The 23320-nt window shown below is 40.9% G+C and overlaps 1 protein-coding gene across 1 annotated transcript in view; it reads right to left on the bottom strand.

The window, feature by feature from the left end:
* IQGAP1 (IQ motif containing GTPase activating protein 1) overlaps positions 1-23037 on the bottom strand; it is a 74399-nt gene extending 51362 nt beyond the window's left edge. The window contains exon 1 of the mRNA XM_009280371.2: positions 22944-23037. Within this exon, the coding sequence (XP_009278646.1) occupies positions 22944-23008 (65 nt within the window). The 5' untranslated portion in view covers positions 23009-23037. The remainder of the gene's footprint in view (positions 1-22943) is intronic.
* Positions 23038-23320: the final 283 nt, after the last annotated feature.

A 23320-nucleotide genomic window follows, 5' to 3' on the forward strand; every position in this document is an offset into this window, starting at 1 on the left:
TTTTTGCACAGTTTACTCTTGATCTCAAATACAGAACACTGTAGCAGTACACGACAGAGACGAGATGCATTCAAATTCATCATGGCCAGTTTTTCATCTCTCCTGAGAGGGCAGTAAACTGCATTTCTAATTATAGAAGACAGGTAGTTGTTAGTGAAAATGAAAAATCTCACAGGCTGCAATATTTTAATGGTCGAAGGAAAGACAACTTTGACTAGTGCAGACGTGCAGTCTTAGACAATCTTCTTAACTGTCTTGCCTGTATTCAGTTTCAACTATCTCTAAGGTTTACTTTTTTTAACCTACCACAGAGCTAGTCTGTTACTCTACCACAGCTCCCCCATTTTCATGTCTGTTAGCATAAACAGAATGCTTGCTAAAACATACATTACAGATGAATGTACATCTTCACTACTCAAACTCAAGCAGAACGCCAGTCAAGTTCTCATGTCTGAATCTATTATTTCTCCATCTCTCTCTACTTGAAATGTTAGTATACAATGCGGTCTCATGGTACATAAAGTGGCCATCTGCCTTTTAAGATAAACAAGCCAGTGTTCTTAAGACAACAAAAAAGGCATAACACTAGTGCTTTGTTCTTTGCTCTAACTCTATATTTGCATAAGTAAAGGTACAATTCAAACACATCTATTTAGCTCAGCTGCCACTAATCCTCAGATGGCCTTTTCTATTAACACAAGTTAAAATCAGCCATAGCCATTCCGATGCCTACACCCAAGAGCATCTAAAAACTGACTGTAGAGCAAATACAGCATAAAGTCCTCAAATTTTTAATTCATCCCTCTTGCACTTCTGTTTGAGGTTTTTTTTAAAGATCTAATCCCTGATGCTGTTTTCCTATTTGTGGATTCTGCAGCAGACAGTTGTGTGTACAGTCTTGTTGTTGAAAGAATACTCATGATTCAATAAAGGATTTACAAACAGCTTGATTTCACTGCTGTTTCTTTGGTTATTCAGATTGTTTTCAGTATCTGCATTCTTCTCTGGATAACATAGAAAAATGCGAAGTTATTTCAAAAGAAAAAACTCACTAACATTCCATAGCTGCTCATCATGAAGTACCTACAACCAGCCACCATTACAGTCCCCAAATCTCAGTTCTACTGATTCTTCCATCTGAATGCAAACAACTACTCAATTTTAAGACCCATCCCCTTTGCCCAGGAAAGACTTTTCCTCACACTTGGCTTCTCTACAGCTCCAAGCAACAGAGGTGACACCTTTGAAAAGCTAACACAAGCAAGAAAAAGGTGCCACAAAGCTTTCCAATGAGGTTGCCACGGTAACTAATCACAGAAACAGGTCAGCAAACCAGATGTCTCCAACAGGCACAGGGGGAGATTTCAGGAGAGCCTGGAAGGAAGGGGAAGAGAAAAAAAGGGAAACTACACATTTCTCAGGAACTAGTGCTCACAAAAATCAACAGCAAGAAACAGTTTTATGTTCCTGCTGACAGCCCTCCCACAACACGGAGTGGTTTTCTGCAGGAAACAGGCAACACACCAGATTGTTCCAACTTCTGCTGGCTTCTCATTCTCCAGCCATCTCACTCACTTCTAGTCTTTCCCAACTCCCAAAACTAGAATAAATTTCCTAATTAAGGTCTCACAAAACTCTTCATAAAACGTACAACATGACAATTGTAGCCTCTGCTCTGAATGTCCAGATTACAAAGGCTCTGTGGGCAGAAACTTTCTATCAGCAAAGGAGTAGCTGGTTGGAACGGCTGAGACAAACTTCACACAAAAATGACTGGGCCCTAGCACTACTGAAGAAAGTGTTACTTGAAATGGGACACTGCAACACTACATGGGGGGGTTGCAGAAGGAGAAGAACTACTGTCCCCCTCAAAAAGAGTGGATACTCTGCAGAAATCAAGAAGTATCCTTTCATATTCCAGAGAAGCACCTAAAACACTATTTGGAAAGGTATATAAAAATGACATTTCCAAGCCTCAAGTCTCACACACACTTTGTGGGTTCTACTCACTTTCCTAAAAAGCTGCAAGAAGTCAGAGGACTGATTTATGTGCCCTTTGATAGCACCTGACTAACTGGAAATGATAATTAGTCTCACTGCCTGGTTTATTCACAGAATCACAGAACAGCCCAAGTTGGAAGGGACCTCGAAAGATCATCTGGTCCAACCTCCTGTGGTAAAGGGAGCCTATATGATATTATCTAGCACCCTGTCCAGTTGCGTCTTGAAAACCTCCAGTGATGGGGACTCCACCACATCCCTGGGGAGGTTGTTACAGTGGTTGATTGTTCTCACTGCAAAAAATTTCTTTCTTGTATCAAGATGAAACCTCTCCCAGTGTAACTTGCACCCATTGCCCCTTGTCCTCTCCATGTGGCTCCTTGTGAAGAGAGAGCCTCTGTCCTCTTTGTAGCCGCCCTTTAAGTACTGGAAAACTGTGATGAGGTCCCCCCCCCGAGCCTTCTCTTCGCCAAGGTGAAAAGACCTAACTCCCTCAGTGTTTCTTTATAGGGCAGGTTCTCCAGCAGTTTCATCATCTTTGTGGCCCTCCTTTGGACCCTCTATTCACATATGAGAACGTCACCAGTTAGCCACCAAACACCAGGTGATAAGCAGCCATGTTCTCTCCCATCTTGTCTTTGAGCTCCTTGCCATCTAACTTGGGAAAACAATAGGAAGACTGTTTATGCAAAGCCTGTAAGGTACAGAAAACAAATACAACCCGAAGGACATGTTAAGGGAGTAAGGAACTGAGTCAAAGTACAAGTTACAGAAAGCAAACCAGTTCAACAAGTTTTGACAGGAGTTCAGTATTCAATGTGAACAGCTTACAAGTTTTATGCAGTAAAGGGATGGGAGTGCAGAAGGCATCAACTCAGGACACGTACAAGTCATAGATGGTGGGGGCTACATGTCAGAAGAGTTCCAAATAAGATATAAATCAAAATACCCTGTATTAGAGAAGCTTCCACAAGGCAAAAGATGCTCAGTCCCTCTAGTCCAACTGCAAACAGTATTGATAGCCTCAGAAAGTCTCATGGACCTTACATTTAGTACTTCAGGTACAGTGCACTTAAACAGTAAGTTAACAATTTTGAAGTAGAAAAAGCATATATAGGAAGTTGCTAATTTAAGCCTAGTTTAGCCTGGAAAGCATTAGCTTTCCTGCAAGCTTCTCAACAGTCTCCTATAGTAAGAGACTTAGTACCACACCTTCTTTTCTAATGTGACATAAATACAGTGTTTTGTGACTTAGACTGTAATATTTCCTCAGGTTAATTCTATAAATAGGAATGCAAACGTTCTCCTAAAAGGATTAAAAATCAAGCTCATTGCCACAGCTTCTTGAACAGAATGTTCTCAAAGAAGCCTCTACTGCAAATGAAGAATTGTGGATCATAGACAGTTAAATTGGGAGAGCACTTTCAATCCCAAATGAGACACCATTGCACTGTGGAGTGCAGCCTGAGCCCAAAAAAAGGGAGGCTTGCAACCCAAAGCAGGACAGGGAGCCTGGAAAAGCAACAAGGAGTAGTGTTTACCAGTAAGAAAAGGTTTCTGGGAACACCTGGCCAACTTCCGTACATGAGCTACAAAAAGAAACTCATTCTTCTGCAAACTATTTTCCTGGGTTTTGGTGCTTTTCTCTCAAAAAACCCCTTAGTTCTTCTTGAACTTTAAGTTCTAGAAAAATGCAGATAGCAAGTGAATGAGCGATAGAGAAAACATTACATAAGTTTAAAAATTCTGGACCATTATCCAAAAGATACTGTAAAGCAAGTCAAACACTATCATTCAGATCATGCTCTTCCCCTATCCCACATGGCTGCATTTCCTGTGCTGCTTCAACCCAACCTTCATAGAATCTCTGAGGCTGGAAGGGACCTCTTGAGGTCTAGTCCAACTCCTCCCTGCCCCCATGAGCAACCCTTTTCCCCATTCCTTCTGAGTGGGGCAAGAGCTTTCTGTAACGTCACTTTTGTGCCTTAGATCATTACAACCAAAGACTCTTGAGACACAGAGCTACTCAAACCCTGGAAGAGTCCAAATGCTAGCAATAGGGTTCATAATACGCCAATAAGGTTCTTGGGAGGGTAACAAAAAAACCACCCACTCTGTTTAACCTAGGAAGGCCTAAAATGAAAGTAGAAGGGACATGCGACCAAATCATTTAATGCCTTACGGAAGGACATAGAGGCAGCGAGTTCTGTTTAAGCATCTCCATAAAGTAAGATAAATAGCCCATAATTAGAACATAAGCTGTCTCAATGTACTCATACCTGTTTCAACAGGTTCCTAAGTGGGTGTTAATATAACTACAAAACTAGGGCAATTTACATACAATAACTCTCCCTCTTGGTGCGGCATTGCTTAACCATTTGCTAGGCCAGAGGACAAAACGATGTTTTCAGAAAGCATTACGCAGTACCTTTTACATTTAAAAGCTCACATAGTAATATTAAAATTAACACCTGTCATCCTTAAAAGGCAGAAATAAATGCAGAATTTCCAGATGAACAAGAGGAAACCATTTCTCAAGTCTCACGAGGCCGGGGCATGGGAGAACCTGGTTGATGGGCAGCAACCACTACTCCCTTTAGACATTTGGCATTAGAACAATATGCCACCAATAAGCTTTCTGCAGAAACTTTGAATTCTTTTTTGCTACTTTGGCAGTTTCCACTACTCCCCCTCCCTCTCACCAGCACAGAAAAGGTAATTTTTAACCCAGTATTAATTCTTCAATCAAATTTCATCACATGACTGCATAGGTAATGTTGGACTCTCCAATTTTACTGAAGCTAGCTCAAGTTAAAGTAGTAATTGCACCTTTCTAATCAGTCAGTCCTACTGCTATGAAATGCAGATCCCCCTCTTAGAAAAAGATCCTTGAATATCTACACGCAGCTACTACCATCAGCTGCAATTTAGAGCCAGGCCTTCCTTGAGAAGACATGACAGTGTAAACGTAACATCAGGTATTGTCAGACAGCCAGTCTCTCAAGTAATGCTGTCTTCAAACTTTTAAAGGAAACATTGCTCCATTAGCAAGGACTGGAAAAAATTAACATCAGTCATCTCAACTACCAGCTTCTTTACTTTCCCCCAATGCAGCATTATCAAGGATTGTGACAAGTTACACAGAGGTGTCATATTTTCAACAGTATCACAGGCCAATTTTAACCAGAACTAGAGTTGAGACACAGCAGAAACTTAACATTGATCACATGGGAGATATTTTGCTCTTATGCTTGTGAAAACATCAAAAGTCTGGCTAATCCTGAGACAATGGAAAAAATGTGGAAAAAAGAAAAAGTCACTCTTTTCCTCTCAGACTGATTATAGATAAGCCTGAGGAAGAAGAACTAGCAACCCATCTCTCCAGAAATTGTTGCAAGAATACCTGATTTAATAAACAAAAATAGTAGAGCAAACAATTAAAAAAATGGACAAAACCCGTAAGGAACACTGCTCATTTCATGGCAGGACTACCATGCAGTATGTTCCAGCACAGAAAGAAAACAGAACATGGCATAGAAAACACAGAAGGCATTGACAGTCAAAAAAAGTGATCTTTATCAACCAGTGAGGAAAGCTCACTTCTTGGTCATCACTAAAGTAGTAGTAATTTCAAGGTAAAATTAATTATTTGCAGAGGCCAGAAGTTACTTTTTCTAACCTTCAGCTGGCCTAGAACTTCAAGACAATGGCTTTTCCTTTTGTACACAGACATAGACAGTGACATTTTTCAACTCTGAGACCAGACTGCAGCCCAACACACCGTCTGGGTCTGCACCTGGTGGTCACTTCCACTGTGTTGGCCTCAAGAGCAACGCTTCAGTACTTCTAGCCATTAAGAACTCTACGAAGATAAAGTATGTAACACTAACACATCATGCTAAAGGATAACCAGTACCACTCGTATCAGAATCTGGTACCAATGCTAAGTGTTGGTTGAAGCTCAGTTGTCTGCAGGATCACATCACATTCTGGTTATTGCACACCTCACCAATTTCATTAGCGGGAAAGCTGCAAACAGAACCTCAATGCAAACTTCTGAGCCTCTTGTTTGGGAGCACTGGCCAGAGTTCTTGATCATGGGTCAGAATCACGGGAGTCTTCTCTTTGTAAGCATGTCCATGCCACAGCACTCCTTGCTTGCTTCTAGTGGTCCCCCCTATCAGCTACATTTCAGAAGGGTGTTATCTTGTTCTTCAAGAAGGCTGAATATGCTTTATTTCCTCCTGAAGGAGGTCTAGAGGTGGACTGGAGTGGCATTGAGCTTGATTCTCTTTCCAGGCGCATATGACACCCTCCAGTCTTTGTAACACTGTCTGTATACTACACCAACATATTTTAATGAGCAAAATAAGCCTGCCTAAACCTGTGCTCTACTAACACAGCCTGTCTTACACATAGTTAGACTGTCTTGCACATCTCCTTCTCCTAACCGTGAAATAGGCAAGCTATTTGCCCAAAATCAAGTTCTTCAAACACATCTTCAAGATGTGATCTCCATGTGCATGCTTACACTATGGGTACAAATTCTTGAAACGAGGTGATCTTTTTGCGCTTTCAAAGTAATCCTATGGGTATTCACCTGTTGCTATATCCATATACAGACAAAAAGTGCATCTTACACTCTTAGTTTCTTCAAATCTCACAATACCCAAAATTAAACGGAAAAGAGAAGGCGCAATTTGAACGGATGTACTGAAAATGCCATGAAGAACTTAAAGAGTTATTTCCAGTTGCTTCCTCTTCCGAGCGTTCACCCCCTAACATTTAAAATGTAGGCAATTCCAAGTAACACTGTTCAGCCTGCACAGGGGTCTGGAGAGGTACCTAGATACTGTTAAAAGAGCGACTGAAGAGCTGCTCAACCATTAACTATGGTTGGAACTTGGAAGCTGTGCAAAAGCTACATATAGTGTTTAGCAAAACTAACAAAGCTTCAGAGATCTTTCTCAAAAACACCGAAGACATTTGTACTCTTGGAAGGTATTCACAGCACAATGAATACTGGCACTCTTGTAGAAGGTTCTTCAGAGTCCAATACTGAGTGCAACAAACACCTGTGTGTCAACATAAACAGCACAGGTGCCCTCTGCTATGAAAACAAAGAGGCAAGAGATCACACTGCAGTCCTTCAGCCTGTTGAAGATAAAGCATTCATAGTGTCTAAGACTATGAACTTATTTATAAATCCTGAATGCATATAGTTCAAGAAAGAGTGATCAACAGTATTTTATGCTAAAAAACACAGCTCAGAAAAAAAAAAATTCTAAGTGGTGACAGCTTTACAACTCATTCCACTGTTGAAGTGACACCCTGTTGACCTCAGAGAGGCTCTTACTCCAAATGTGCCCAGCACTCAGTCAGCTTAGGGACTGCCAACGTATTCCCTAAGGAAATAACCACCTTGATTTTAAGTAGAGGCAAGCTGCTAGGAAGGGCATGGAATCGTGATACACAACCACCAGGATCCTTCCACTTAATGCTGCACATCAGGCTGGGATTCTACACGAGCTCTTGCGAGAGCAGGCCTTCAAGTAATGGTTAAACAAGCTAATCCCAGAACATCAACGCTGAGATCACTGGGGATATTGTTACCTCACAGGGAACTAACACAGTTCTTTAAACACAATCATCTAGAGAAAGACTGGGAAGTCTATCCCTCAAACTATTACAGTACACCATGTCTTAAAATAAACCCCTGTAATTCCAAGCTCTACACTGGACCTACAGCACTGCATTCTCCCACTTCATTTATTAGAGTAAGAAATCTTTTTGCTTACTGCTCTTGAAGGAAAAGGTTCCTGCAAGAGTTTATTGCTTACATCTCCAAACCAGCTAGAAAAGATTACCAAAGTTTAACTTCATCCAAACAGTACAGCTAACACCGTGTAACAAACAGGCTTCACTGTTGGCTCTCTGCTCTTCTCTCGCACTGAAATACAGCAGACAGGCAGCCAAAACTAGCAAGGCAGTCAGGTGGCATACCCAAGCACTTACTACAACTTAACATTTTCCTGCCCGTGGAGAATTTCGGGGGTGGTGGGGTGGGGTTGGGGGTGGTGGTGGAATATCTCCTTAGGATTTCCCCCCCGCAGTCACACCACTTTCCCAAATGCACAACAGAAGTTAAAAAATAAAGGTGAAAGCATATCAACCAAATGCCAGAAAGGGGCGGGGACAAATACCTTTAGAAAATTCAAGCCTCACAAATTGCTGTAGGATCATCTGTGTTTCCCCTAGGCAACCGCTCTACGCTTAGTCTGTTCTCTTTGTATTTTTTGATAGCGTCTGCCTGCACTTTATGACTATCCAGTCTAGCAATCCGGTGAGCACAGTTGCTGATAATGCCTTCCAGCTACCTCAACCGTATTTAATTCAGGAAGCTATCACTAAGGAAGGCACAGACGACAACAGCAGCCCCTATGCCTGTTCATGGTGTCAGACCAAAAGTTCCCACCCCGCGTAGCCCAATACCCTGTCTCTGACAAAGGCCAGTAAGAGAGATGCAAACAAACATAGCCTTTTATTAAACTAGGTAATTGATTGCTCAATTAAATATGCTGTATCTATTCATACTTACCTAAATTATTGTACATAGCACATGTTTAATTGATGAAACTTTTCTTTTCGACAGAAGTTTATGAATGTCACATACTCTTCTTTTCGACAGAAGTTTATGAATGTCACATTTGCGAGTTTATCTAATGTGCAAAAATGTATTTGGGAATCACAGAACTATTAAAATACATATGAATGGGCTTTAGATTTGCTTTCACTAGTTGTATCACACAGAGAAAGTACATAGGACTTAACAAATACATTTTGCTTTAATACTCAGGCAAAAGTAGTATTAACTATAATTAACAAACGGATTGGTTTTAGTCACCCTAAATCAGACTTTTAACTGTATTCACATAACCAGAGGTATCTATAGATACCTAGCAAAACCTTCAGAAGTACTTATGTACACCAATTTCTACCTCCTGCAGTAATCAATGAAGATCAGCTGTTAACCTGCAAGAATATTTCTTAAATAACATTAGACTTTTTTAGATCTTTGAAACTGTTGCTCTACATCAGCTTTTTTTTTTTTTTTTAAACTAAAAAATCCTCATTCTTCTCCTGGACTTAACTAAAATAAGCTTTCTTGTGTTTCTTCCCCTCATCTCTCTACCATTTACGTGACTCTGAACAAAACATTCCAAACCAAGATAGTATTCTATATACTGCAATAAATTACAAAACAGAAGGTAATTTTAAAAAGGTCTTTTAAAAGAAGTCTTCTGTAAACTAACATACTCATTTCTTTCTTTCAACCATTAGCCACATAGTCTTAGACCTCACCCAGAAACTGACAGCCAGCACAGAGGATGCAAAGTACGCTGCAATAATTCAGAAGAGGAATGGCAGAGTTCCTTCATTGCTCCAGACACAGACAACACAACAAACAGAATCCAACTTTGTTCCTCCATTTTGCCTTTAGCACTCTATACCAAGGCAAGATAACCCCTGCGTATCCAAGCAGGGCAACACTGCATAAGCACACCACTTATCAAGGATACCTGCAAACAATTTGTTTAGCTTTCAGAGAGATTCTCTTAATCAGTACAGGTGGGCCTAGTACAAGCCTTAATCTCCCCTCCAGCTAGGAAGAACCTAAGTATTCTCACATGACATGCTTATGTCTACACAGGTGGATTGGGTTTGCGTGGCAAGGTTTTGGTAGCAGGGGGGCTACAGGGGTGGCTTCTGTGAGAAGCTGCTAGAAGCTTCCTGTATGTCCAATAGAGCCAGTGCCAGCTGGCTCCAAGACCGACCCGCCGCTGGCCAAGGCTGAGCCCATCAGCGATGGTGGTAGCACCTCTGTGATAACGTATTTGAGAAGGGGAAAAAACTGCTGTGCAACAGCAGCTGGGAGAGAGGAGTAAGAATATGGGAGAGAAATAACTCTGCAGACACCAAGGTCAATGAAGAAGGAGGGGGAGGAGGTGCTCCAGGCACCAGAGCAGCCCATGGTGAAGACCATGGTGAGGCAGGTTGGTCCCCTGCAGCCCATGGAGGTTAACGGTGGAGCACATATCCACCTGCAGCCCATGAAGGACCCCACACCAGAGCAGGTGGATGTGCCTGAAAGAAGCTGTGACCCTGTGGAGAGCCCATGCTGGAGCAGGCTCCTGGCAGGACCTGTAGCCTCATGGAGAGAAGCCCACACTGGAGCAGGTTTTCTGGCAGGACCTGTGGCTCCACAGGGGACCCACGCTGGAGCAGTCCACTCCTGAAGGACTGTACCCCACGGAAAGAACCCATGCTGGAGCAGTTCGTGAAGAACTGCAGCCCGTGGGAAGGACCCACATTGGAGAAGTTTGTGAAGAACTGTCTCCTGTGGGAGGGACCCCATGCTGGAGCAGAACAAGAGCATGAGGAGCAAGGAGCGGCAGAGACAACGCATAATGAACTGACCGCAACCCCCATTCCCCATCCTCCTGCACTGCTCAGGGGAAGGAGATAGAGAAGTCAGGAGTGAAGTTGAGCCCGGGGAAGAAGGGAAGAATGAGGGGAAGGTGATTTAAGATTTGTTCTTTCTCATTATCCTACTCCGATTTGATGGGGAATAAATTAATTTTCCCAAGTCTGTTTTGCCTGTGACAGTAATTGCTGAGTGACTTCTCCCTGTCCTTATCTTGACCCATGAGTCTTTTGTCTTATTGTCTCTCCCCCTGTCCAGTTCAGGAGAGGGAGTGAGCGAGCAGCTTGGTGGGCACCTGGCAGCCAGCCAAGGTCAACCCACCACAACAGGAAAAGAATCTCTTCTCTGAAACCTCTCCCATCCACTAGACATATAAAGTGGTCCTCCAGAGCAGCCAGAGAAGGAAATTATTATTTACTGTGGTACACAGCAACCCCAATTATGCACAAGCCATTCATTGTGCTTCAGCGTGTTATTGTCCAAGCCATCCCTTGCCCCAGACAGCCCACAACATGCCATAAAACGTGCAACACAACAAAAAAAACAAAGGTGAGCGCTGGACAAAGAAAGCATACTCTAAAAAGCAAAAAAAAAAAAAACCAACATACCTTGGCACTCTTAAATCCAGTGAAGGATAGTAGACACTGCTGCAGAAGGCATTAAATAGAGGAAAAGGCAGAAGCTTTACACCAGCTGGGGGTAAAAGAAATCATCTCCAGGAGGGACCTTATTTGAAGAAGATATGGAACAGGAATTGATCAAAGCTACTGTCCTTGGCCAAGTGAAAGTAGTGATCAGCAAGTGGAAAAATTACTACTTATGACAAAGCTAAATAACATGCGTTGAAAACAAAAACAAGCTTGAATTTGATGTACTGGAAAAAGGAGACTAGAGAGGGGTAACCAAACAGACAGCCACATGACCAGAGTAATAAACTAGCAGGAAGCAAGAATAAGCACAACTGTCTAGGCACAGATGATAAATTTAAAACTGCACAGAGAAAAAAGTGGCAATATCAGGGCACACCTACAAAAGATAAATCTCCTCCTCTGACTGCAGCAACAGACTCCAGCTGCTTCCCTTACATTCTGGAGGCCCATGTGTCTCAGCAAGCAGATTCAGCCCAGTCGCCTGACAGAGAATGTCCCCACCCTCCATGCCAAGGAAAAGAACAGATGATTTTTGCCAGGTCAGCAAACTGGCTAGTAGAGAATATTTAATCAGCTTTAACCAGTACCAATATAAATAGAGTATTTGCAAAAGCAGGAGTCTAAGCTAGACAAAGACAATAAGAAACAACAGCTAGAAGCTGAAGCAGAAAAAACTCTTATTGGAAAACACACATAAATTTTAATCCATTGGAACGATCCACCTAGATATTGGCTGACCTCTCACTACCTGAAGCCTCAAAAAAAATCAACATTGGATACCTTTATGGTCTAACTCCGTCAAACGTCGTAACGCTGATGGCACAAGTCACATAAAGCAAAGTTGTCTAGTCTGGGTTAAAAAAAAAAAGCAGATGTCTCAGCATGTATTGCTGATGTACTGGCTTTTTTAATACTCTAAAGGAGTGCCTGGGGAAAGACTGAAAAAGTTTCTCTCTCCTTTCAGTAGTTTGGAGGGCAAGTGAAAAGTAAAGTAACAGTTTTGTCCACAAGAAAACAAATGGAAAATTTGCACCTGATCTACCAAAGCCGAAATGAAAAACAAACTGCAGCAGCAAAGACCGAAAAACGTTCGTATGCTTCAGTTTTTGGCAGTTAATTAGCTAGTTTCACAATTCCTGGATATCTACAATTTAAAAAACAAGGACCTGTAACATAACGTACCTGTCCCTGTGTTGAAAAGGACTTTTATTTTAGTGGAGAGTAGTTTGTTTCAAAGGATTTCTGACATGCAGTAAATTATATCATCTTCCTCAAGCAACAGAGGTTGCAATAACATCTTATTCATGCGGCTGCTGTAACAGGAAGATTTGGCAAGAATCTGGTAGATGGAGAAGAGGGCAGAACCCTCTGTCAAACTGAGTTTCAGTGATCACAGTGTAACCACCAATCAGAAGCTGGAAACGAGCTAGTGAACACTGCTAACCAGCCATTCCATTCACACTACAAAAATGACAAATTACATCACACAAAGACTTTCAGAATACCAAGCATTCCACTCAGAACAACAAAACCTCAAGAAAGAAAAACCATTTCCCTTTCCCTAACTCCCCACCAGGTTTGCTCACCCTCAGGGTCAATATGTGCATAACTTATCATTGGCTTTTCCCCATCTTGTCTAGCATCCTGCACCAACACACAGAATTTCAAACATTACCATCTTCTGCCTAACAACTCATCCTACAGAAACAAGGCTCACAAAAGCGGACTGAGGGACACCAGCACATTCCAGACAGCAGGTGTCCAAGCTAAAGGAAGGCACCAACAATACTTATTTAGAATTCCACTCTTCAAAGAACATATTCAAATCCACAGCGGGGGGGGGAGGGGGGGGGAAGGAGGCAAGTTGGCTTCTGCAGTGGTGTAACAATCGACATACTGGGAAACAAGATCATCATCAAGGGATACAGTGTTCAAGATCAGCCCCTTAAAGTCCTCCAAAGCAGGTAAATCTGAAATCACACCTGTAAACACACAGGGCTTTGCTCAAATCAGTGTGACATATTAAGTCACATACCTTTACAACTATTAAAATTACACCAGTAATTACCACAAAACAATCAGAATTGTAATTTGAAATTTTCTATCGAGCAAGATCTGTTTCCTAAAGCACGTTTTGACTGTCCATTGGTTTACAATTCTCTTCTCTAGTTCTCTATCAAAAGCAGCATTCTTAATTTCAATTTCAACTGAAATAGTTTTGAGAAATCTAACAAGCTGAAATAGACACGTAAATCTTTGTCACCTGCCCCAGAAAAGAAAAAGCTCTTGCATTCAACTTAGGTCTAAAGCCAGTGTCTATTGAACCTGTAAGGTGGCAGACGAGTAGAAAATGCAGTTAACACCCTTGTACCAACAATGTAGCAAAATACACTAGACCTTACAGAAGGGGGAAGCTGATTGTATTTGACATAAAAACTGAAAACAAAACAGGTTTCACTCAATCTCATACTCACAAGCACCAGAAAGCATTTGGTGCCCAAGAAGTCTGTCCAGCAATCCAGCAACCAGAAGAAGGATGTTCAAGCTGTCCACCCAGCAGTGGGCCATTACACCTGGCCAACAAGTATTAGGATGTCCAGGATCTGTTGCCCTGACATGGGGGGGCGAGGGACGCCAGTTGTCAAGTTCTCCTCACATCTCCTGGGCTCTTCCTCAGTTGGCAACCACATGCAGATTTTACAGGTTACAGATAGACCTTTTCATACCCTTTTGTAGCTGACAGTGATGACTGTCTCTGTCCTGTGCCACCTCCATGACTCATCAGGATTTGTCCACTGTGCTCCAACTCCAAAGGGTATCTCAGGAAACTGAACGCAAACATGCTGGGGTCTTGATGACCAGCTGCTAATCCGGGCATTTTTAAACACAGGTCATTCCAACAGCCCTTTCCCTGTTGCATGTGGTGCCTCCACATCTAGATGCTTCCATTCACATCCATTTAGCCCTTCTATTGCAATTCCCTACAGCTGTGCCAAGGAAAACACGCGTGGCCACAGCAGCATCACAGCAGAGGAAAAAGTGGCCAGAGTGAAAGGGCAACACGTGGTTTTTTTTTTTTCCCCCAACAGTGTCTGCACAAGCCATCTGAAAGAACGTACAAAGCTACGGCTTAAAGGCTTTTGCACTGCTCAGTATTGCCAACACCACAGGTATGGCATTTTTTGGAGAAATCATACTTATTGAAAGAAGAGGGCTCTCATACTCCAGCAGATCGTTGCCTTTACATATGCATCTCAAACATTGTTAGTTCAGTTACAATCGCAGACTTGGCACACATTCTCACAGGATCAGAAGAGAAAACTTGCAGACAGCCTCAGCTCTTCGTTCAGTTCACCTGAGTAAGGGCATTAGACAGCCATGCAAAAATCCCGAACAAAACCTTCTCTCTAAAATAACTCATTCTACCAATTCTGAATAAATCAAGGAATCGCCCAAGAAGATGAAAGATCTCTCAGGGAGGTAACAACAACAAAGTAAAATAAATTTATCACATCAGGAGTGTTCTCTTCTAGAAAAGTAAGTGGAAATTTAAATGCGTTTCAGCACAGTTTGTGCAGGAAAAGACACGGCCTCTCAAATGAAGAGCTAGGAAAACAAATGCTGTCCACAGCTAAAAGGTCCCAGAACATTCTCATTATCCACAGAGACATTTTCAGTTCAAAGATACCAAAAAGCAAAGCATTAGTGAGTAACATATGCCAGATTTTTCCCAATGATTGATGTACCCTCCCCGGCAACATGCAGCTGAACCGAAGACCACATTAATATTCTGGCATTGAAATCCTTCCCCCTCCCCACCCCGTAAAAGTAAATATGGGGTTCCTCTTTGCTCCATTGCAAACACTGCCAACAACTGGTAAAAATGAGCTTAGCTGCTCTTGCTGACGGGGATCCTATCACATTTGACATGTTTGCCGAAAAGATTAGTCCTGAAGAGCTTTCAGAGGAGTACCAAGCGCATAGTCTGAGGAACTTAATTATCACATATGCAAAAATCTTTTTCAAGGCACATTCAACCATTCTGTTGCCAAAGCTAATTGCCTTGATCACTTACCATTAGAAACTAAATAGGCTTAAATGCTGGGAAGGTATAGCATCACTAAAGTTATCATACCTCAAAACTAAGTTGATTTCTTACAAATAAGGGTTATAAAAAGCACTCCACAATACCTGATAGTCAAGAACTGCTATGAGACAGTTACTCGCTTTGGTTATTTTGGGCTGCTCTCTTCTTGCATTACATACAATAGTCCTTCACAAACCACCGTCCAAACAAGCAAACCCCTGGTCTCTGAATTGAATTCTGTGCAAACAGCTGTTTCTCTCCTCCTGGCCTGCCTTTCATTACTATTTCCAGTGAGTCATAAAAAAAGTATTCAGAGTGAGGCAAAGATGGTGGTACTCCACCACTGTCCTCCCCCCACCTCTCTCCACCCACTTCTCAGAAAAATAGTTCTGAATGTGCATTCCAAGACACTTCCAGTCCAGACAGCCACTCCCTGCCAGCTGCATGAGGTCATCAACGAAACAGTACAGGAACTGCAGAGAAGTATCTTCTCAAGTCCAAACAGGAGCTGATAGGAAGCCTCAGATGAAGTGGTGAGAGCTAAACAGCAGCTACTTCAACTTACCACTGTCGATAATAAAATATTATCTATGAATACTCATGGCTTACAATCTAACATGGGACTTGCATCATATCCGACAGAAGCAGAAAACAAGAAAACCCCCAAAGCCACACACACACACAAAAACCCCAAAAACCAACAACCAACCCAAAAACCAGTACCTGACCCAATTTACAAGTGAGAATAAAATGGAAATACAAGGAAGTAAAAAAAAAAAAAGACTTGATTAGCCTGGAATAAAAAGAGGAGAACCCTGTTTATGCCACAGACAAGTGAGTTCTGCTATTTCAATTAGTGACCTCCTGACCCACTGAACTGATCTAGAGGGGTCCCTTTTGGTGAGAATCATGAAATTAATTTTTGGCCAAATGCCAGCTCCTGTAATTTTGTGACTTGGATTATACATGAAGGTATCAGGACTCCTCACACGCAAATTTATCTACAAATACATCAATTTATGAATGAGCTTATTTCTCTCTTGACTCTGCAACTGTAAAAATCCAATCATACTTCAATATTACAAATGGTTTAAAAAAAAAAAAAGAAAAAAAAAGGCCTCATTCTAAAGTTAGAAAATAAAAACAAAAGATCTCCAAAAAGGAGTTATACATTTGAAATAAAACACGGGCAAGCCAGACAGACATCGTTCAGAAGCCTCAGATTGCCTCCCTAAGTCTGAAGACCTCATCAATAAGAGGAACACTTTCTTAAGTTCTACATTACAGGCTACTGACTAAATTACTGCAGATGTTTTCTAACCATAACTAATTCCATCTTTAGACCTTTTCCAGCATGCAATACTGACCAGCAATTATTAAAGAGGGGACCATTATGATCTGATGGATTAAATATAGATGCAGGCTGACCCGCATAAGGCAAAATAGCTTTCACATATCATAACTACAGAATATGTTTCATATCTAGTCTGTGAAACGTTTAAGATCCACTGCATTATCTTATCTTTTTCTGTTATTTGCAAAGTTGCAATAATTTCCTATGCTTCTGAGGTAATACAATTAATTGCTCATAAATCACTGAAGGACACTAAACTGTAGCTGGGCTGCATACACTCTGGACATTAAAATATGAATGCAAATAGAAATATCTTTAAAAGGTAAAAGAAAACCCATCCCACAAAGTCAGGTTTGCCTAAGTTGGGGGGGGGAGAGAAAAAAAGAAAGAAAAAAGAATAAGCTCAGAGATAAACCCAAAACAATCCTCACCTTTCTTTTTATTTGAGGGACTCCAGAGTGACATTACGATTCTCGCTGTCCTGAGATTTACAATAAAACAAAGCAAAAAAAAATAGAAATTCTTCAACTGCAGCTCTGGTTCACACCACCAGGACTGTGGCACTCTAGGCTGTACTCCAGAGACTGCTATTACCACTTCATCCTCAGAATCCTCCAAGAGGTAGTGCGCTAACTCTACAGCTTCAAAACCCATGGGAAACTTGCCTGTATCTAATTTGCAGATTAATTTAAGCAGGATTTAAATACGATACTCTGCACACGACTTGCTTATCTGAGGCACACTGAGAACTGTACAAAAGTAAGTGAGAAAGCCTAATCCTGCTTTTCTCAAACTACCTTACTGGTACCTAGCTCTGTATTGCAGCCCTGTTCTTTAGCAAAAGCTCATAAAACACATTTTAACTAAACTACCTCAATTTTTCCAAGTTCAGGTTAGTAAGAGAATGGAACCAAGTTTTTCACCTTTCTGAAAAATCTCTGATTTGCAATGAAGAAGCCTCTTGAGACTAATTCCGTGTAAAAGAGCAACTATCACATTTCCTTCACAAGCAGATTTAAGCTGTAGTGTACTATTTTAAATATTTTATCTTCAAACAAGAGCTCCTTCAACAACTGATATCTACACCTTTACAGACACTGATGAACCAGCTGTACAAAGTTACTCACACAATAAGCTTTATAGAGCTTCCCATCTAGCACTAATTCTAGATGTATTCAATCTGTCCAGAAAGTGGTATCCTCTATAATTCTTCCTCTTGATTCTTCTGGGCACCCTACACCTCTGAAGAAACCTGTCGAAGCAGATCTTGAATGACTATGCCAAATTCCAGGAGACAATTATATCCGTCCAAACACTTTCAAACTAAAAGTGAGAAACCCAAAAAGGTGAAGACCAGATTTTTTCTTTAAACATTAGATTTCTTCTAGGAAAAATTTAACTGGGTCACCTGGCAAATAATTTAGATTTATTTTTTGCTTAAAGACACAGACAAGTCATCCCAGTCAAAAAAACCGCTCCCCGCTTTAAAGAGAGAGAGCATGCATGAGGGAGAGGGGAAAGTAATTCTCACAGAAAAGCATTCAATGGGAAAGACCCTTCAGACTTTACCACAGAGGCACAAAGTATTAATTTCTCTCAGTGGTATTATCAGTTTACACTAAGCCGTCTTCCAATCTGTCAGAAAGAAGGGGATTACCACAAGATCACAGACAGTACACTTCAATCCTGAACAGATTAAATCAGCAATAAAGACCAAGCAGCATCCTTTTCTTGCTCAATAGGGAACATCTTCTACAAGAAACCTCGAGAAAAAAAAAAAACCAAACCACCACATGGTCCGATTCCATCCTGATGCATGCAAGAAGAAACACACTGCTCAGGCACGATGGAAGTTATACAGTTATTGGAAGCCACATAATCTGGGCACCAAAATGCTTACACCATGCATGTACAACCCAGAATGAAAATATTTCCTACTATGCCAGGAGAAAAGCATGGTACCATCACCCAGCAAGCTACATAAGGAAACAAGAGAGCCAACGACATTCTAGTTTCCAACTTGGAGAACTGAATATTCCACAGTGAAAGACAAAGCTTGATAAAGCCTTTGCCAAATTGGTAAGTGCTAATTTCATCATGAAAATGCCACAATACCCCAACAAGTAACCCACATAGGAAAAAAGGCTATCACACAACACACATGAAGAATATTACAGTGCACCAGCTTGACTTCTAGATGAGGACCACAAAAAGAAGTTCTCTCAGGTTGCTTCTATTACAGATAAGTATACCCTTACCCTTCTGTGAGCACAAGCTGCCATGTCACAACAGAACAGAACACTTCTTACAGTTTTATCTGCACCGCCACAGCTTTTCTGTATTTGTACTGTGATTTGGAGACAGAAAAACAAAACAAAACAAACCCCCCCCCAACCAAAACACAAAACACCAGATTTGAAGTATTAAACAACACTTATTCATAAAGCCATTTTTATTCAAGAAAGAGTTATCTGGTCCAAGCATAGTACAGGAATCCCTCTGTTCAGTCTTCATTTTAGCTCCAATTTTCATTTAAACGTCTTTCACGATCTTAAGCAATTTAGTTGCAGGCTCTGCCTCCTTTCCTCCAACTAGCAAGAATAATGCCCGTTTCACAAGACTGTTGCACGTTAGTAGCTGAAGTCAAAAACCGCTAAATAACAACAGAACAACAGTGACAGCTCAAGAAAAAACAAAACAGGCTGCAATACTGTTAAACAAGTGCAAGTTATTGATATTCCTCTGATAATGCCTCTGATGTATGCTCCTTAGCAGACAGGTGCTCCAGACAACTTCATGAACTACTCAAAGCTATTGCACATGTGCTGTTACATCAGACAGTTCAGAAATCCAGACTTTTCTGGATTTTTCATTTCAGTATGAAATTAGGTGCTAGCCAATTTTCATCTTACCCTCTTTGTTTAACATTAAAAAAAAAAATCACTTCCGCTTCTGGATTCCATATTTGTTGCTTGGTTAAAGGGATAGCAAGCCACTGACAAGGCTGATGCAATGCAAATCAGCATGATATTATTCACATCATTTTAGGTGCTTTTAAATTACAGAAAAACTGAATACAAACTACAGTGTCTGAATGTGCTATTATAATGTAATATGATAATATGATTACGGGGGGAGGAGGGGGACCGCTAAGAATTGTTCTTCACCCTGCCTCAGCCACCATCAACTTTACAACATTCACCTTTTCAGCTTCTGAGAGTGTGACACAGGGCACACCAGATACCTTCCTCTGCTATTAGGTCCTCCTCTTCTCCTTACAGATGTAACTTCCAATCTGAAAATCTCTCACTATGAAGAAAGATTATAAACCCTCCTATCCATACCCATAGCTCTGAGGCACTGTAATCAGTAGCACAAGCAAAATGCTACAGTATCTAATTCACACGTTATGTCTCAGTTACACTACTGGCAAAGAAGTCAAATACAGAAAATCTCAGACCAAGGACATTAATTTCAAACGTAATGATCTCTTACAGTTCTGGTTTAGTTGTTTTTGTTAAATAAACTCCTTTCCAACAACGCAGCCAAGAGCCCTCTTTTAGGCTGTACTAGTAGTAATAAAAAAAATTCAAAGGACAATTTACAAAAAGACTGCTCAGTGAGGAAAAAAAAATTCTTGGGAGTAGACCATGAACTCAAGTCTTTCTGCTCTCACTTGTGTATCTTAATTATTAAACTAAGGAGTCTGCTCCCCTCCTTCTGGTCATTTAATCTTTAACTCTTATGCAAAGTGGTATGGCTTCAGCTATAGGAGTCAGGAATTCCCACTCACATATGCATGAACAGCCTGTAGGCCACTAAGCAAACATGGTTTGAGGGTTGGAAAAAGGTATTTGAAGCTCTGCAAGCAGACCTTCCGCTTAACAAGTAAGTGCTCTGACTGCCAAGGTGGATATGAGGAAGGCTGTAACACCACTACTTGCATTTTGAGCAACACAGCTGTTCCTTCATTCTTCACAAATCATCCTTGCAACCAGCAGGCATTATTTGAAAGATCTGAAGGCTCGTCCTGAGACAAAACAGTGAAAACATCTTGTGTCTGACAAGGTGCGGCAAAATCAAATGCCCAGCTGCTCAGCCTCATCAACACCAAGGCAATACTCAGAAGCAGAGATAAGATGGCCAAGAAACTTCAAAAATGATTTATCTAAAGTGTAAGTCCCCATGATTAAGCAAGAGCTTAATGAAAATATTAACACTTGCTGTGTTAGGTATTTTTGCCTGAATTTTTTTGCAAATCTGGACGTGGAATTGAACAGAGAACAAGCACCTCGGAAAGCGTTTACTCTGAGTCCAATGACAGAAAGAGTCCACAAGTGATGGTTCTGGGGCTCCTTCAAGCACAGGCAATGACTAGAGTGCAACTCATCTCTCCCTGTCACCCAGCATTTGATCCTAAAGATTTTGGATTCAAAGGGAAGGAGTTATTTTGACATATAGTCAGATCTTTCTCACTACTTCAAACCTCATCCAAATCTGTACGGACACAAAATTATTATCTGCTAGTAACTAAGTAGCCTCTGTGAATCTATAGTAGTGACAATTGTTATGAAGCACCTAAAAGACTATAGCATAAATTGAGTGCTCCCTGCCCCTTCAAAAATATACTATACATTCTTGGTAAGGCAGCGTAAACTATTAAAATCCTGGAACGAAGTCCTTCTTTATACTCTGCCAGCAGCGAACTTGCACAAACTCAGCATTTCCTCCCCAATAAAATCACCACAGCGGAACATGTCTGTCTTGCTAGGGAAGACTTACACAGATTTATCCAAAATTCATCACCCAGCCAGTGGAAGAGACAGTTTTCTGGCTCTTAATCCATATCATCTTTTGAAGGACAAAGGCAGACTGAAGTATTCAGTGAGCCATGACAAAACATGCTGTTGACTATTTAGAACATGTTTTTACGCATGCTCCGTACTTCTCTACTGCTCCAGAAGTTATTTTCTGTGGCACATACATTGGCTAGTTTGCCTAGATCTTTGTGGGAACACGGAAAGTCTAAGCTCACAATCCATTTCCTGACTAATTACAAAATGCAGACTGAAACACTAGCCTTACTTTCAAAAGTGTTGGGGGCAGGGGGAGTCACCAATACAAACATTACCTCACCTCTTTTTCTTTAATCTTGTTCTTGAAAACCTGTCTTTGGTCTCAATCTCAGCTTCAAAAAAAAAATTTTAAATTTCAAGTAAAAAATTCAATTTATACAAAGGCATTAGAAGACCCGACTGCGATGAAGGGAAGCAGTAGACAAACTGGTCTGTCTCATTCCTATTCTCCACGTACAATGTATAGGATTGAATGTTTGCAAAAAGATTTAAAAAATACCAACAGTAAGACTTCATGCATTCATTTTTAATATTGGTTCTTTTTCCTTTAATAGCAGATATATAGCATCTACTGCGTTCGGATCATACTTTCATTAACTGTCTGAATGAAGAAATACAGCATGCTTACATGCTTATTAAACATGGAGATGACACAAAAGCTACACATATGCTGGAGGACAGGAATAAGATCAAAACTATTTCAACATATTAAACAAAGATCAAGAAAAATCAAATTTGGCAGGATCAAGTGAAAGGTAACACACTCAGGGAAACATGATAGACGGTACAAACACAGGATGAGGAACAAATTTCAGCAGCACACCTTCAAGGAAGAGGGTGGGAACTCAGCAAAACTCTACTACATCATACCACGCCATAATGTACAATACTAGCATATCTGTCAGGGTACACAAAATAATCCTTGTGCTCTTGTAAGGATGCATGTTAACACCCCTGTTGGAAAACTTTTCTCTGTTTTGGCAGTGCACTTCCAGAAAGACCTGGAGCGAGTGGAGAGAAGTCAGAACAATCCGGGAAAAAGTACTACATATCTATTAAATAGGACCCACAGAGAAATATGCAAGAATTGGGTTTTCAGTCCAACAGAAGATAAGTGCAAGGGAAACACACTGTTACAATTTAAATTTGTAAAAGGTCACAGTCAAGAGGAAGAGAATAACCTGTTCTTCATGTCCACTGATAAGTAGCGAGGTAATACTGCACCAAGACATATACAAGTTAGATAACATCCAGTGCTAGGAATACTGGAGCACTAGAGCTACGGAGTCCTGGTCACAAGAAGTCTTTACGAACATGTTAGATAAGCACACAAGGGGTCAGTTGTTTTTTGGGTTTTTTTTAATTTGTTTTTTGTTTGTTTCTTTTTTAAAATGAATCTATATAGCCACTAAGAAACAGACAAGAGGTAAGCTGCATCCAAATTATTCCCCTTACCAAATATCACAACTTCTTTTAAAGCACCAGCCGTTTCAAAACCACTTATTCTTACCTCTTTGCTTCCTCCAGATGACAAAGGTATTCATAGGCTACATTCTGGCGTCGTCTTTCATCCATTTCCTCTGCTGTTAATCTCTCATTATCCAAGACAGCTGCAAATAGTCAAAAACACATTCTCAGGTGGCTGAAGACTGAATGTAACTGAACAGGCACACCAAAAATCAGATTCAACCTTTCCCACAGAAACTCATCACAGGTTTTATCTGGTTCAGAAAAATGAAGAACCAAATATATCTGTTATTTACAAGCAACAGAAGAGACCCTGTCTCCTTATCCTTCCTTCCTGGTCACATAAACTTGCCATCTTCCCCCTTTCTGATTTCTCAATTTGACTGTGATCCAACTTTTTCCATCTTCCAATTTCCTAGA

The sequence above is a fragment of the Aptenodytes forsteri genome, unplaced genomic scaffold (genome assembly GCF_000699145.1).
Source record: "Aptenodytes forsteri isolate BGI_AS27 unplaced genomic scaffold, ASM69914v1 Scaffold83, whole genome shotgun sequence".
Taxonomy (NCBI): domain Eukaryota; kingdom Metazoa; phylum Chordata; class Aves; order Sphenisciformes; family Spheniscidae; genus Aptenodytes; species Aptenodytes forsteri.